Here is a 13,660-nt window from a genome sequence, read left to right as displayed (position 1 = left end):
TGAGGGCCCGCGGGTGGGCTCTGGGGGGGGCTCTCGCCGTGACCTAGAGTCCTGCGGGGGATGAAGCAAGTTTTGAGGGGAAAGTCGGGACACGACAGCGCAGGGAAAGCCCCGCGGGTGCGGTGGAGAGGGCTGGGCACCTGCTGCCCTAACGTTCCCTCCCGCGGCTTCCTCCCGAACGGTTCTGCCCACCCGGGCCGGCTGTGCCATCCGCTCCGCTTTCCCAAGAAAGAGAAGGCGGCGGACTTGACATTGCTTGTGTTTGGGTGCTTCAGCTGGAGCCCGCCTGGCCGTCTTGTTCCCTTCTGCCTTCTTGATCACCACCACCGTAATGTTCCAACCCTATCGAGCCTCTGAGACCTATGGAAACGCAGAGACTGTTCCTCCCTGCTCTGCTTTGCACCCCTGGCATGCAGCAGGAAGGGGCCAGTGGTCAGATTAATCTCTGCCAGAGTTTGTCCTTGGTGTCTTTAGCCCTGTGAATGTGCCTTGCTTCTGAGTTTTGAATATCTTCACCTAAAGGAGGTAACAGTCTTTGTGGCATATGCGGTGCTTAAACCTAGGCATTTTTCTATAGGTGAAGTTCCTTTGCCAAGGTTTCTAAAAATCCCCCTTATGTGGGTATGTGTGCAAGCGTGCTCTGACCCTTCACAGTGCCAGAAAGCCCTGAACATACCAGAGCTGGAGGAGTTTCTTGGCTGTAGGCCTCTGTCTTCTCCTGTCCCAAACTGTCATCTCTTTGGATTTGGGCAGTGTTTTCCTACTTAAAGTGTCCATTAAATGGATTTGTATTTGTTAGCATAATTTGAATGGTTGTGTGCTGAAGGGTCTCTGAAGTCCCAGTCCATTACTGGTAGATGAGAGGGAATGGTTCCTGCTCTGCATGAATTTCCACTGCCACTGTTGGGCCTGGCTGTGCCTGCACAGTGCCCCTTAACTACTGCCAGTGCTGGGTCGCCATGCAGTAGTGGGAACAGGCGTATGGGTGCAGTCTGGTGTGTGCTGAAACTCAGGGGCAGGAGAGTTGTGTGAGCAAGGCAGGGAAGTCCCAGGGGTGCTCAGGAGCTCCTCCCTCTCAGCCGTGATGACTCTTCTTCCCGCTGTTGTGGCTTTCAGCAGAGGAATCTGCCTCTCAAAAAGGTGTAGATCGTCTGTCAAGCAGCATCAGATCAGATTTAGAAAAGACCTTTTCAATATCGACTTTGCTAAACAGTTGTCAGTCTCACAGACAGTTCTCTGCATGCCTTTTCCCATCACTCTCTCTCTCATCCTGAAGGAGCACTGAATTTTTAGGCTACCAGACCAGTATCTTCCAGCACTGCTTTGCTGCCGAGGAAGGGTGATTTTTGGACCCACTGCAAGCGAAGTTCTGGAATTTGGTTTGTGCTTAGTGGGGAGTTTGCTGGGTAAGAAGAGGAATGAAGGGGCAGTGGCTTCTTCTCATGGTTGTAATGACATTGGGAACATGGCTTGGTAATTTGAGGCGCTGGGACAAGAGAAGTATGAGATCGTGAGCAGAGCGCTTGGCCAGGAATTAATCTGACAGGCAGGAAGGTGCAAAACATGGCTGAGAGTTTGGATTTAAGTGTCTTAACCTTTTTGCAGGCAGCAGATACTTTGGCTGTACGACAGAAACGCCGGATCTACGATATCACGAATGTCCTGGAAGGCATTGGGTTGATCGAGAAGAAATCCAAGAACAGCATTCAGTGGAAGTGAGTGACAGAGAAGCTTTAAATCGTTTGCAGGGCCCTTCTAGTCCAGGTTCAAGTGACACTGGGGTTAAAATGCCCTTCTCAGAGCAAGGTTTCTCAGTGGTCTGTGCATACTTTTACTTCTACCAGCTGGGCTACGGTGATTAAGCTGAAGTATGTATGGCATTTCTGTTTACAGCAGAGCTGTTATTTTGGTACAATCTAAGTATTTGCAGTGTGTTGGGCTAGAAAAGGTGCCTGTCAGGGCACTGGAGATGGGAGAAAGCCCTGTGGGATGTAGGAAGATAGACCAAACACTGCTGTGCTGGAAGGTGGGGAGCTGGAGTGGACACAGATGAGGCTTTCCAGGTGATCTGGCTTTGAGCTATGACAGGCGTGGCAGTAAAGGAGTGGCAGCCTCTCTGAGAGGCTGAGGCTGGTCTGAGTGCCTTCAGAGGCTGATCCATGTCACTCCTTTTTACTTTGCCCAGAGGGGTGGGTCCTGGCTGCAACACACGTGAAATAGCTCACAAACTGATCGAGCTGAAGGCAGACATAGAGGACCTGGAGCAGCGGGAACAGGAGCTGGAGCAGCAGAAGATGTGGGTTCAGAAGAGCATCAAAAACGTTACAGAAGATGTGCAGAACAGTCGATATCCTTTGTGTGAACCGATTACTCTGCCTTTGTGTTTGCTTCCCGGGCTGGAAGGCAGAGTCTTGTGGGCTGGGTTGGTGCTCAGGGCAGAGGGGTGGTGGTGACCTGTGGCTGCTGGAGGATCTGCCCTGAAAGGGTCAAGGGGCAGGGTCCACCTTTGGAATTAGGGTAGCTCTGTCCAGCTTTCTCTGTGGTGCACGGCTTCTTGTGTGGCTTTTTGAAGTAAAAAGCACTGTAATGGTGAGAAAAGTGCTTCTCTCTGAGCCACAGGTGCCACTTTCTGGAGCACAGAGATGCTTGTGTGGGTTGCCTGCCTTAGGCTGTCAGCTCTGACGGGTACATAGCCTGCAGACCACTTCAGAGTGTGGAGAGCTGCTGGGAACGGCATTTCTTCTGCTGAAGAAGGAAACGCCAGGTGCCCTTTGGGTTCTTTGTATTCGCAGGAAGCTGCAGCCTTTGTCCTTAACCTTAGCAACATTAGCGTATGTGACGCATGAAGATATCTGCAAGTGCTTCACAGGTGAGGAAATGGTGCTCTGTTGTAAAGATGCTGCAGTCCTATCAGTCTGTCCAAGCTGCTCTCCTTCCTCCAGGAAAGAGGAAATAGCAGACCACGGGCTGCCCAACAGCATCAAGTTAAATGTAGTGCAAGCTCTGATTGCCATCCAGGGTTTGTGTACCACTGAGTTACAGCTTTTTTGTCACCATCAGCAGGGGCAGGCAGTTTTTTTTAAAGGAACATAGCTGCTATTTTTGCTGGGTGTCACTGTGTGGATGCACATGTTACTTTAGAAGCTTTTGAGGGCTTGGATAGGAAGCATTCTAATAGGAGGGAAATTTTATTGCGTGTTGGGTGTAAATCTAGGTGTAAGCAGGAAAACAGTATAAAAAGTGGCCCCTCAGCTGCATCATGCCCTCTACCAACAATTGGGATGCATTGGATGCAAGAGGAAGGTAGTGACGAGCAGGATAGAAGGGAATACACTGTTTGCTGTGTGCTCACTCCCTTGTGTACTGCCTTCCTAAAGCTGTGAGGTGCCTGTTTAAAAAGCCGTATGTTCTGTCTCTATGGGACAAAAGTTAAGAAAAGCCACGGGAGTTCCTGTTTCTTCTCTGTTGCCAGTTTTAATGATAGTTGTAGGACCAAAAAAACCAAACCAGGGTGGCCAGTGTGCGGCAGGGCAGCCTGCAGCCCACAAACTGTTCTTCTCAGCTGTAGCGGTGTGGAGTCTCAGCTCCTTTCTGCTTCGGTGGATGCCTGACCCCAGGCAGCCTGCACTGCTTGCCTGCGGCAGAGATTGAAGCTGCTGATCCTGACTGCCTCCAGCCATGCCTAATCTTGCCCTTGCCTGACTCCTCGTCTCTTCGAAGCGCTCTTCTCACCCTGCACTTCATCAGCTCTTCTGGTTTTCATCTTTGTGTGCTTTCCTTGATCACCAGACTTTATACTGCTTGAGTTCCTGCTGGTAACTTACTCATCACTACCACCTTTGCTTTACTATTTCTTCTGATTTAAGCTAGCACTTTTTGGGGGCAGGGATTATGTTTTCAGTTTGACAGTGCTTGGGGCCAGATAACTCATAACAGCCTGGAAGGGTTTACTGGAGACCAGCAGACAGCTCATTGCTTGGTTGATTGAGTGTTTTGCATTTTATCGCACCTGGTTGTTGTAAACCAGTTTGCATCTGCAGTCAGACCTCATCAAAATGTGCAGACAAGATTAGATCTTACTGAGAGCAGGTCTGAATTCCTCCCAGAACAGAGCCTTGGTCCATATTTTTCCATTTTCTGTTCAGTGTCTGCCCAGTTTTGCTGTATGAATATGCCTTACATGTATTTTTTCTCCCTCTCTGAAGCGTCTGAGCCTTGCAGAGGTTCTTTGTTGGACTTGTTGTGTTCTTGAGCTGTGCTGCAGGCTGAATTTCAGCTCCTGGCTTTTTTTTCTGATTGACTGCTATTGAATTTGCTTTCTAAGGTGAGTTAGGGCTTGAAGATTTCCATGCTTGGACTCTTGTCAAATACAGATTTGTTATTTTGATTAATAAAAAAAAACCTGAGAATATGTTAGCTTTTAGTGACTGGGAAACATAACTTTCCCATCTGTTGCTGTGGTGCATTTTGCAGAATCAAAAAGGAGGTGGAAACACTGTATGCTGGTTTGTAAAACTATTTGGGATGTAGCTATCAAAGGAGGTAGAAAAGCAGTGCCTGTATTGTTGAAGCTTACAGTTCTTAAAGCTCAAGCTTGTGTCTTCGAGCTTTATTGTGCATTTTTTATTACCTCTTAACAATCTTTCTTAAGTGCAGATTTGTTAAAGGAATTCCATCTTATTGACAAATCCTGCTCTGTGCTTGTTGCAACCTTTGGTTGCTTGCCTGAAATTAAAAGATGTGCTCTTCTGCTTTCCACTCCCTCTCACCTCTCTGGAGATCTTTTGTGTTAATTACCACATGAAACTTAGTGCAGAATACCGGTGAAGTGTGACTACTAACCACCCCAAAGTTTAAACAGTCAAACTGAAAGCTGCTAACTGCTGAATACGTCTAATGTTCACAGCACTGGTATCCTCTGTTCACATTTCTGTTGTTAAACGTAAACCCACACATTAACTGGAAGCTGCTCGCCCGTCACTGTTGTGTTATCAGAAGTGCAGGTCTTAAGGAGCTGCAGAACTTGGGAAGGGGAAGGTGCTGTCAACACGTCCTTGCCCCACGTGTGCTGGGCTGAGGTGTGTTGGTTTTGGGTATTGATACTCAGGCATGAGGCTGCTGTGCTGTTGGCAGCCTGGCTTCTCAGTCCAGTTTGACACCATCTCTCCACTGGCAGTGCAGCTTTTCGAGTTGTATGCTCTTACGTTTACAATGCAAATCTAAAAGCTTGTGACAACAGGATGAAAGATCCTTTTCCTTAGGATTCAGGTGTCCTTAAGAGGGAATTTAAGGCAGCTGTTCTGAGGGAAGGAAACGTTAGTCCTGTTGAGGCTACTGCTAAAAACTTCAGGGTCAGTTTGGGAGAAACTTTGCAGGTTCTTTGTGCCCTGGGCAGTTGGCACATTGGGAGCTGTAGGATATGCTTAGCAGCTCAGGTGGGTGTAAAAGGCAGCCCTCCACAGAAGGGAGTGCAGGAGTCTGGGGGCTTTGAGGAGGGGCTCTTCGTCAGTACTTAGTCATCATCAGAACAGTTTGTGTCTACTGAGTGCTGATCGGTCTGTTTTCACAGGAGACACCCTCCTTGCGATTCGAGCCCCATCAGGGACACGTTTGGAAGTTCCTATCCCTGAGGTGAGTGATAAATGCATGGGTAGAGAGTAGGGGTGTCTGTCTCTCTGTGTGTTGTGGAGGGGGTTGTTGTTGGATTGACCAGGCTGGAAGTTGGTGGTCAGGGGTTTGATGGAGTTGGAGGAATCAGCAACCCAAAGAATGCTCCAGCTATTTAATAGTTGCCAGGAAACTGTTGTTTGGAAACATGTGGGTAATTGCAGGAGCACCAGAGGAGAGGATAATCCTGGGAGTCTGGGGAGTTGTGTGTGGGAGCATGCTGAACTGTCTGGACAGCAAGCCTTCCTTCTGGGAAAGGGCATTTCATGTATAGTTGTGTTTTGGTTTTGACTGTTCTCAGGGCCTGAATGGGCAGAAGAAATACCAGATCCATCTGAAGAGCACAAGTGGTCCTATTGATGTTCTCTTAGTAAACAAAGATGCTTGGAGCTCTCCTCCTGTTGTACTCCCTGTGCCTCCCCCTGAAGACCTCATTCAGTGCCAGGCAGTTGCACCCTCAAAACCGCAGATACCACCACTCGCCCACTTCCAGGAGGCATCCGTTCCCAGCAGCACCCAGCCCTCCACGCCGACACCCACCAGCACTCAGGACCACAGCCCTCCTGTGCAGCAAGCCGCAAGCACAGGTGAGGGCGAGACTACAGAGGCAGAAATGGGATGGTGGCTGACAAAGGAGAGCTCATTCCTTGGGCTGGCACTGCTGGCTGTGTGGCATTGTCAGCTCTTGGCAAAGGGGGCACCTCTCCCTTTCCTTTTGTCTTGATTAGAGGGACTGGAAAGAAGGCACTTGGCTCAAAGGGGTAGTGCCAGGCTGTAGGAGCAGTGGTAGGGGAGAGTCTGATCACGCAGATTCATTGATTAGCAGAAGTTTGTAAAAGGATCTTCTCAAGCCTCAAGTTCAACTATAATTTTGAAAAAAGACTCAAAAATACTAGGATAGGTTGGTTGTGGCTTTGTCCAGCTAAATTTTGAAAGCCTCCAGAGGTGGAGATCCTCACCTTGCTTGATGAGCTCTTCCAGGGCTGCAGCACCCTCTCAGTGAATTTCTTTTTCTTATGTCTGCATCCTTTGAGCTGCATCTCATGCCCATTGTATACATTTCATCGTTTGGCACCACTGAGAAGTTCTTAATTTTTGTAACTGCCTTTCAGGTAGCTGCAAGCTGCTGTTACATTGCTCTTAGAGTTCTCTTTGCCTGACTGAACAAGCCCAGCTCCCTCCACTCCTTCTTTGCTGGCCATGTGCCCGAAATCCCTGGCTATCTTGATAGCTGTCAGCTGGATCTTCTCCATGCCTTTCTTGAACTGGAGGATGGCCAAAGCTGGACACAGTATTCCAAGTGCAACCTCAGCCCTGAGCAGGAGGATAGTAACTGCCCTCAGTGTGCTGGCCATGCTTCTCCTGATGTAGCTTACTACCTGGCTTGTGTTAATTGCTGTGTGAACATACTTGTGTGCAGCCTGGTACCACCAACACTGCTCTCCAGTGGAGCTGCAGCAGGACCTGAGAGTTGAAGGCAGGAAGCCTTCTTCCTCTGCAGCTACCTGTGCTTGGCCAGCATTACCAGTGAGGAAAGCTGTGCTGCAGCAGCTTGCTTTGGAGCTGATGGGAGATGACATTCTTGTCTGTGTCTGTGGCTCTTTCCAGAATGCAGTGTCTCAGCGGCAGAGTCCAAGAGCAGCGGTGACTTTGATCCCCTCAGCAATGTGTCCGGATCAGCCGGGTTAGATACCCAGCCGCTACAGTCCTCTGCCTCGCTGGACACCAGCTCCGTCCTACCCAGCCCCTCTACCTCCTTTGAGCCAATCAAGCCCGATCCCACAGGAAGTGAGTATGCACCCTTGTTTCATGTGTGGCTTCAAGAGTGTGCTGCTTGGAGTGAGGGAAAGGCTGCTGGGCCTGTAAGAAGGAGCTGAACTCAGTTCTGCCTTTGCTGTCAGCCAGACTCTGCTAGGGATGGGTAGGCATTTCCCTGTGAGGGTGCTGGGGAACTTGGTGAGAAGGTGACTGTGTTGTGTCTGGTGTCCTGAAGCTTTCTGTGACATCAGTACTAGAAAATCTGCTAGGGACACTCACATGACACATGTCTCTGCTTTTATATGTAGGATTATTCCCTTTTGATGCCTTTTGTAGTGCAAGGTCCCATTTCTGTGACTCTGTGAAGCTACAGAATTTCTGGTCCTCACTGAGAGCAGCTTTGTAACTTGTGGGGAGTTTTCCTTTTATTAGGAGAGCTCTAGTCTCTGTTTTCACCCTTTACTCAGAAATACCTCATCTATCTTTAGTGGTCTTGTGGTCTTAACAGTCTCTCAGTGTGTATGTGGGGAGCTTCCTGATGTGCTTGGTGAGGTGAAATGGGCTTTAAACAAGGAACATTTGAGCGTTATGCTAGGAAATGAGAGGCTGGACTAAGAACAGAAAAGCATCTTTCAAGTAAGATGCACTGCCTCAGTGTTTCGAAGCCTACTTTCACTGCAGGAACATTCCAGGTTAGAGAGTTGCAGTTAGAAGAGGAAATCTTGCTCAAATGTAGCTCATGCAGTGGTTTTTTTCATGCTTCTGCTGCTAGCATGTCTGAAAGAAGTGTGAACTGTCTGTCTCCATCTTGGAGGAGTCCTGATTATGGGATCAGGCCTTCAGTGTGCATTTAGCTTACTTATCTCAGTGGGCCTGTGCTGGCTCTCTATAGGCATGCCCTCATCCTGCACAACAGAAATGGAGGTGCTGTATGGAAACTGAAGCTGTGTGAGGCTTACTCTAGAGCTGCTGACTCTGATAACAGGTTCATGTCCCAGGGTTCCTACAGATTTATTTTAAAATAGTTGAGCTTAAGTATTTTATTGCTTAATGTTTCAGCAGAAATATGGGACATGAGGTGTGGGAGCAGAATTTCTGGGTGGCACGGGATGATTGGGGTGTGTAAGAACTTAGTAAGACAGCTGGTGATTACACTGTAAAGCATTTCAAAATTCGTGTAACGATGCAAACCGTTTGGTTCATTGTATTTGCAGTACTGGAACTTCCCAAAGAGTTGTCAGAGATGTTTGATCCAACGAGAGGTACGTTTACTCCCTGACCATGGCTTTGTTCTGTGTCCATCTACCCACAGAACTGGGACTGTGTTTTATTCACTCCCTTTTTGGATTATTTTGGGGATGTGGTTTTGTAAGGTGCTTGTGGTCATTGGTGGCTGCTGGCTCTCCACTTGTAGTTGGGCAATCTTAAAATTGCTGGTTTCTATGTGCATTTTTCTGTCTTCACATTGCCAGCAACCTCTGTTAGCTTGCCCTACAGTGTGCAGATGAGAGCTTTCCCTTCCCCATGCCAACGCTGATCTCTGTGCTGGCTTCCTAACCTCTTTCTCCAGCTTGTTTGCACACAAGAAAAATCCCTGTTAGTCTTGTTTCAGCCATAGCCTGCCCAAGGCTAATCCAAGGAAATAATCTATGGAGACAGTCTTCTCTCTTTGAAATATCCCTCAGTGGTTTTGGAGCAGTAATGGAGGGGATGGTTATTTGCCTCTGCCCAATAAATGTCTGGGTGTCGCTGCCAAGTGCTGGTACAGACTCTGGGCCTAAGGGCAGGAGAGATGAAGGAATTTGGTCTGACTTAAGCCTGAACTGGGAAACTCTTTATTTGCTCATTTATTTCCCTCCAATTCTGGCAGAGTACTTTCTAGCCCTGCAGCTAGGCAGAACCGAGCACACACAAGCTCTTCTGTGGTGGTGACAGGATATGTCCAACAACAGCCCCTAGTTCTGTGCTCTTCAGGCGCTTTGTGAAAGCGCTGTCTCTGTTTAAAACCCCTGCAGTGCTGAATGCACACGTGCGAGCCTCTGATCTGTGTGCTGAGCGCCCGCAGTCGGCCTGGAGAGCACCTTCCCTCCTTGCGCAGCACCTGCTGCTGTAGTGAGTGAGTGAGGTCTTGGTAGTGACTGAGTACATCTGAAGAGTCAATTTGACTTTGCAGTGTGAGACTTAAACTGCTGCAAGGCCCCAGCCCCTGTAGAAGATCTAGTTTAATCCAAACTAATTACTATGTGACTATGTGGGTGCTATTAAAAAGGAGGTGTTTGCTATCTGCAGTAATGTATGGGGCTTTTTAATGGAGTATTCTTCCCAGTTTGGAGGGGGAAGATAGAGATCTGGGAGTGAAGGACAAAACAGAATTGACAGCTACAGAGGCAAAGCCCAGGACTGAAAAAAGTAGCACTACAGAGTTCAGAGAAATGGGCCTTGCAGCGTGCACCATGCAGCCTCTTTCATCCCTGCGTGATCCCGGTAATGTTGCCCTGGCACTGACAGCTGCTTTAAGGCTGTGCCATTTAAGCTGCAAGAGCCTGGAGTTCTTCCTTAGTGTTTGTATTGGAATTGTTTTTTCTGCATCATTTTCTCTCTTTTAAATGGGGGCTATAACTAATAATGAATAACTAAAGTGGGGGCTAATGCCTGCTTGTTTTAAACTCATATCCCGGAAAAAAACTCTGAATTTCAGCACACACATATATACACCCTGCTGTATTACCAGCTCTGATCTAGGAATGCAAGTTTTACATGTAATTGCTATTTATTGGAGCTGGTATAAGTCCTGTCTAGTCATGTGGTGTTGAAATTCTCTCATCTCCTGGCACTGAACTAGACAGGTAGGTTCCTGTCCTCCAGGAAATAGCCTGCTGTGGATGAATGTATTGAAAATGGACTCATCTGAGTTTCTTTTGTGAGAGTTGATTCAAGTGTGGGTAGTATCTCATTGACCCAGTTCAAATTAGTTAGATACTCACTATCTTAACTTGGTAAAGTGAGAGAGGTATTCAGAAAATTGTTTTCAAGTGCTGAGTTTCTTAAAGAAGAGAGATTGACTTGCCTTGTACTTGATGTGCCTTGTCTGGCTGCTTGGTACTATATCCTTCAAGTGCCTGCTAGCCAAGAACAACGCTGGAAGGAGAAATGGTGTTTCAGAGAGAATTAATTTTTTGGCCTATTGAGGAAGAATATGCAGAGGCCAGATGTTCATTCTGTTTGGCAGCGGGCAGCCAGCGAATCTGCTAGGGCATACAGCTGGGTTAGCCATGACACGGCCATGGGGCAAGGGGAGCAAATCAGGAGCACAAAGGACACGAATCTGGAGGAAACTGGAGATATGTTGGTTCTGCTTCTGGAACAGCTCATTTGGTTTGTTTTTTTTCCACACTCCTGGCAAAGTTGGTGGGTAATTGAAGAGAGAAGGGACAACTTGACCAGAGAGGGGACAAGGGTGAGGGCCAGAAGAGGCTGGGAAGGGTGGGATACTGCATGGGAGCAGACCAGGAAAGCAGAGCGTGTCCCTTAACCATGCTTGTCTCTTCCCCAGAGTGTATGAACTCTGAGCTGCTGGAAGAGCTGATGTCATCTGAAGGTGAGTTTTTGAATCTCCCCCTCACGGTGTGGCCTCTTTGGTGGGGGGAAGACCATCGTGTGTGGCTTTACCCAGCTGACAGCCTTGCAACTGCAGGCTCGCCCTCATCTTTTCTGGGCACAGACTGTGTCCTCACTGTTCTGCCAGTCCCTGGGAGGGACCAGGAGAGCTGGTCTCTTTCATATTGCAAGGCTGAGTTGAAGCAACCTCAAAGCCTGTTACTCTGAGGAGGCCTTCTCCTGGCTCTGCAGCTCAGTGCCCATTGGCAGCTCTTGGCTCGATGTGGGAGTGCTGAGTTTTGTAACCAACCGTGTGTTTCTCTTTCCCCAGTGTTTGCTCCCCTGCTCCGCCTCTCCCCTCCACCTGGAGACCACGACTACATCTATAACCTGGATGAGAGTGAAGGCGTCTGTGACCTCTTTGACGTGCCTGTCCTCAACCTCTGACTTCTCAGAGCAGCTACGAGCCTCGCAAACACAGACTGTTTTGTAACTCTTTGGAAAGTGTCTATTTTTGGATTCCTTTTGTGCTAGAGCTCGATGAGTGAGCAATTCAGAGATGCTTTCATGTGGACATAGAACCAAGAGATGTGGACTTGCAGGCTGGGAGCTTTCCCGTAGCTTCTTCCTCTGTTGCACATACAAGGTGCACGTGCAGCTCGCCCCGCCGCTTCCCTCTCTTCAAGGGGTCTGTGTTTTGAGTGTTCCCAGTTCACCCGTAGAGTTTGCCCATGTGCCTCTCCGAGCTTCCTCAAATCTGCATGCCTTGGTTTTTCCTGCACTCCTAGAGGCACTTTGCACCTCCCAGGTACCAGCTGCTACAAGGAGCCCCTGATAGCGTGGTCAGTTCACAACCCTGAAGCTAGTTAGGTTTTTGTCAATGTGAGTGGTTCAGATTGGGGTGGTTATGTTTCTGAATGACAACGAGAAGGAGGGAGAGAAATGGCACCCAAGTGTCCATTTCTTCCAGTGACTCCAGACCAAGCTAGTATGTTTTACAAGAAAAAGCACTTTTTTTAGCCAGCTGTGCCTCCTAGTGGGACTTGGGAGTTGAGCATTCCTAGTAGGACCTAGGAGCTGAGTGTTTCCCCGCTTGTGCATCAGTGGGAATGCTGGTTCTGCATTCATCTGTCTGCTGATGTATTAGCCCAGGGCTCCAGCTCCTTGTACAGCAGCTGTGCTGTTTCTACAGGGCTAAAGAAGAGATGCCAGTATGTTTTGGGTTTTGGCAGTTGGGTTGGTGGTTTTCTTTAAAATGTGTTTTTGCCTGAGTGAAGAGGTGTTTGGAAGGATAAGACTGCTCCAGCTGGTGCCTGTGAGGTACTCCAGGTACATCAAAGCCTGCTCATATTTGCCAACAATTGTCTTCTCCAACCATTGCACTTGAGCCTTCAACTGTCCAAACCGCAACCAAGCAGTAACAATTCAGTAGTATTTTGCTGTGACAAAGTTACGTAGGTGTTGTCAAAATAGCGCTTCCCCCTGCTCTTTTTCTCTCTTAGCATCTGCTCAGGATCAGCCTTTCTGTATATTTGAATTTGTTCCTCTACTGTCCGCCCCCACGCTCCCAGTTCCTGATCCTGTGGGCAGGTCACTACCTAGTGCGATGCTTTCTCTGCATCATTTTTCCGCAGGATTTCCTTCATTGCTTTGTAACAGAAGCTCTGCTGTTGGGTTCGTTACAGTGATCAGGTGGTAGCAGTCATGGACCCTTGTGCATTTTGGAGTCAAATGCCCTGATGGACTTGTGTTGTATTTTGCAAGCCCCAACTTCAGTTTTTGGTCAGATCCTGTAGTTGAGTGTCTTCAGTTTTGCACATCTCCCTGCTGATGCGGTGGTAGCAGCTGTCCTGCCTTCCCTGCTCTGCAAACTGCCCAAGGGAGGGCCAGCCCAGGAGCACGGCTGGCCATTGCAGTGGTACCTTGCAGCCGTCCGCATAACCAGCTGATGTTTGACTTCTCTGCTCAGCTGTTCACCGCTTCTGAAGCACACGGCCAGCTGCAGCACCGGCTGGGATGTAAAGTCTTCAATTCTTGGAGCCTGTAGAGGTGAGAAGAGTACATGCTTTGGACCTGCGCCCCTGCGGTGTCTCCTTGGGCAATCCTGTTCTGTGTGGGACTCCTCCAGAAGAGCCCTTCCTCTCTGCAGCCTCAAAGCACCACGGCCTTTTTGGAAAAAGCGTGAAGAATTCGGGATGAACAACAGGACACTCTCTAGTTCGGCAGTGGGCAGCTGCTGCCGGAGAGACTGCCGTGGCGTGGGACCCCTCTGAGGGTGATTTCCCAGCTCGCGTGCAGCCAGTTCCCCCCCGAGCCTTCCCTCCCCTGCATGGGAGCCAACTGAACCCCCTCGGTCCTGTGCACACGTTAGCTGGGCTCTGTGGCTTTGGCGTAGCTCGAGCTCTCTGTGTCCTGCCTGGCCCTTGCCCTCCTTCCAAGTGTGTGTGTTTGCCACCAGTTAGACAACCTTTGGAAAAGGATACCTAGAGAAGAATTTACAGTTGCAAAAGAACTTTGATTCGTATATAAAGATTATTTTTATACTTTTTTTTTGGCAAGGAAAGAAAAATTGCCTGTAATATTTGTACAGTGTTCTCTGACATGAATAAACAAAAAACTTTCTGCAGTTTTCCACCCC

General features: G+C 48.6%; 1 protein-coding gene across 1 annotated transcript; it reads left to right on the top strand.

The window, feature by feature from the left end:
• Positions 1–1,605: 1,605 nt before the first annotated feature.
• On the top strand, positions 1,606–11,469 carry E2F4 (E2F transcription factor 4, p107/p130-binding; the record flags this gene model as incomplete). The annotated part of the gene is made up of 9 exons (XM_010189770.1): positions 1,606–1,715; positions 2,186–2,343; positions 2,822–2,869; positions 5,570–5,631; positions 5,969–6,254; positions 7,276–7,455; positions 8,640–8,687; positions 10,979–11,023; positions 11,354–11,469. Coding segments are annotated over 9 exons (1,053 nt in total), but the record flags the coding sequence as incomplete, so codon positions are not given.
• Positions 11,470–13,660: the final 2,191 nt, after the last annotated feature.

The sequence above is a fragment of the Mesitornis unicolor genome, unplaced genomic scaffold, assembly GCF_000695765.1.
Source record: "Mesitornis unicolor isolate BGI_N332 unplaced genomic scaffold, ASM69576v1 scaffold38468, whole genome shotgun sequence".
Taxonomy (NCBI): Eukaryota; Metazoa; Chordata; class Aves; order Mesitornithiformes; family Mesitornithidae; genus Mesitornis; species Mesitornis unicolor.
Note: the sequence above shows the minus strand (reverse complement) of the source record. Positions and strands in the feature narration are given on the sequence as shown.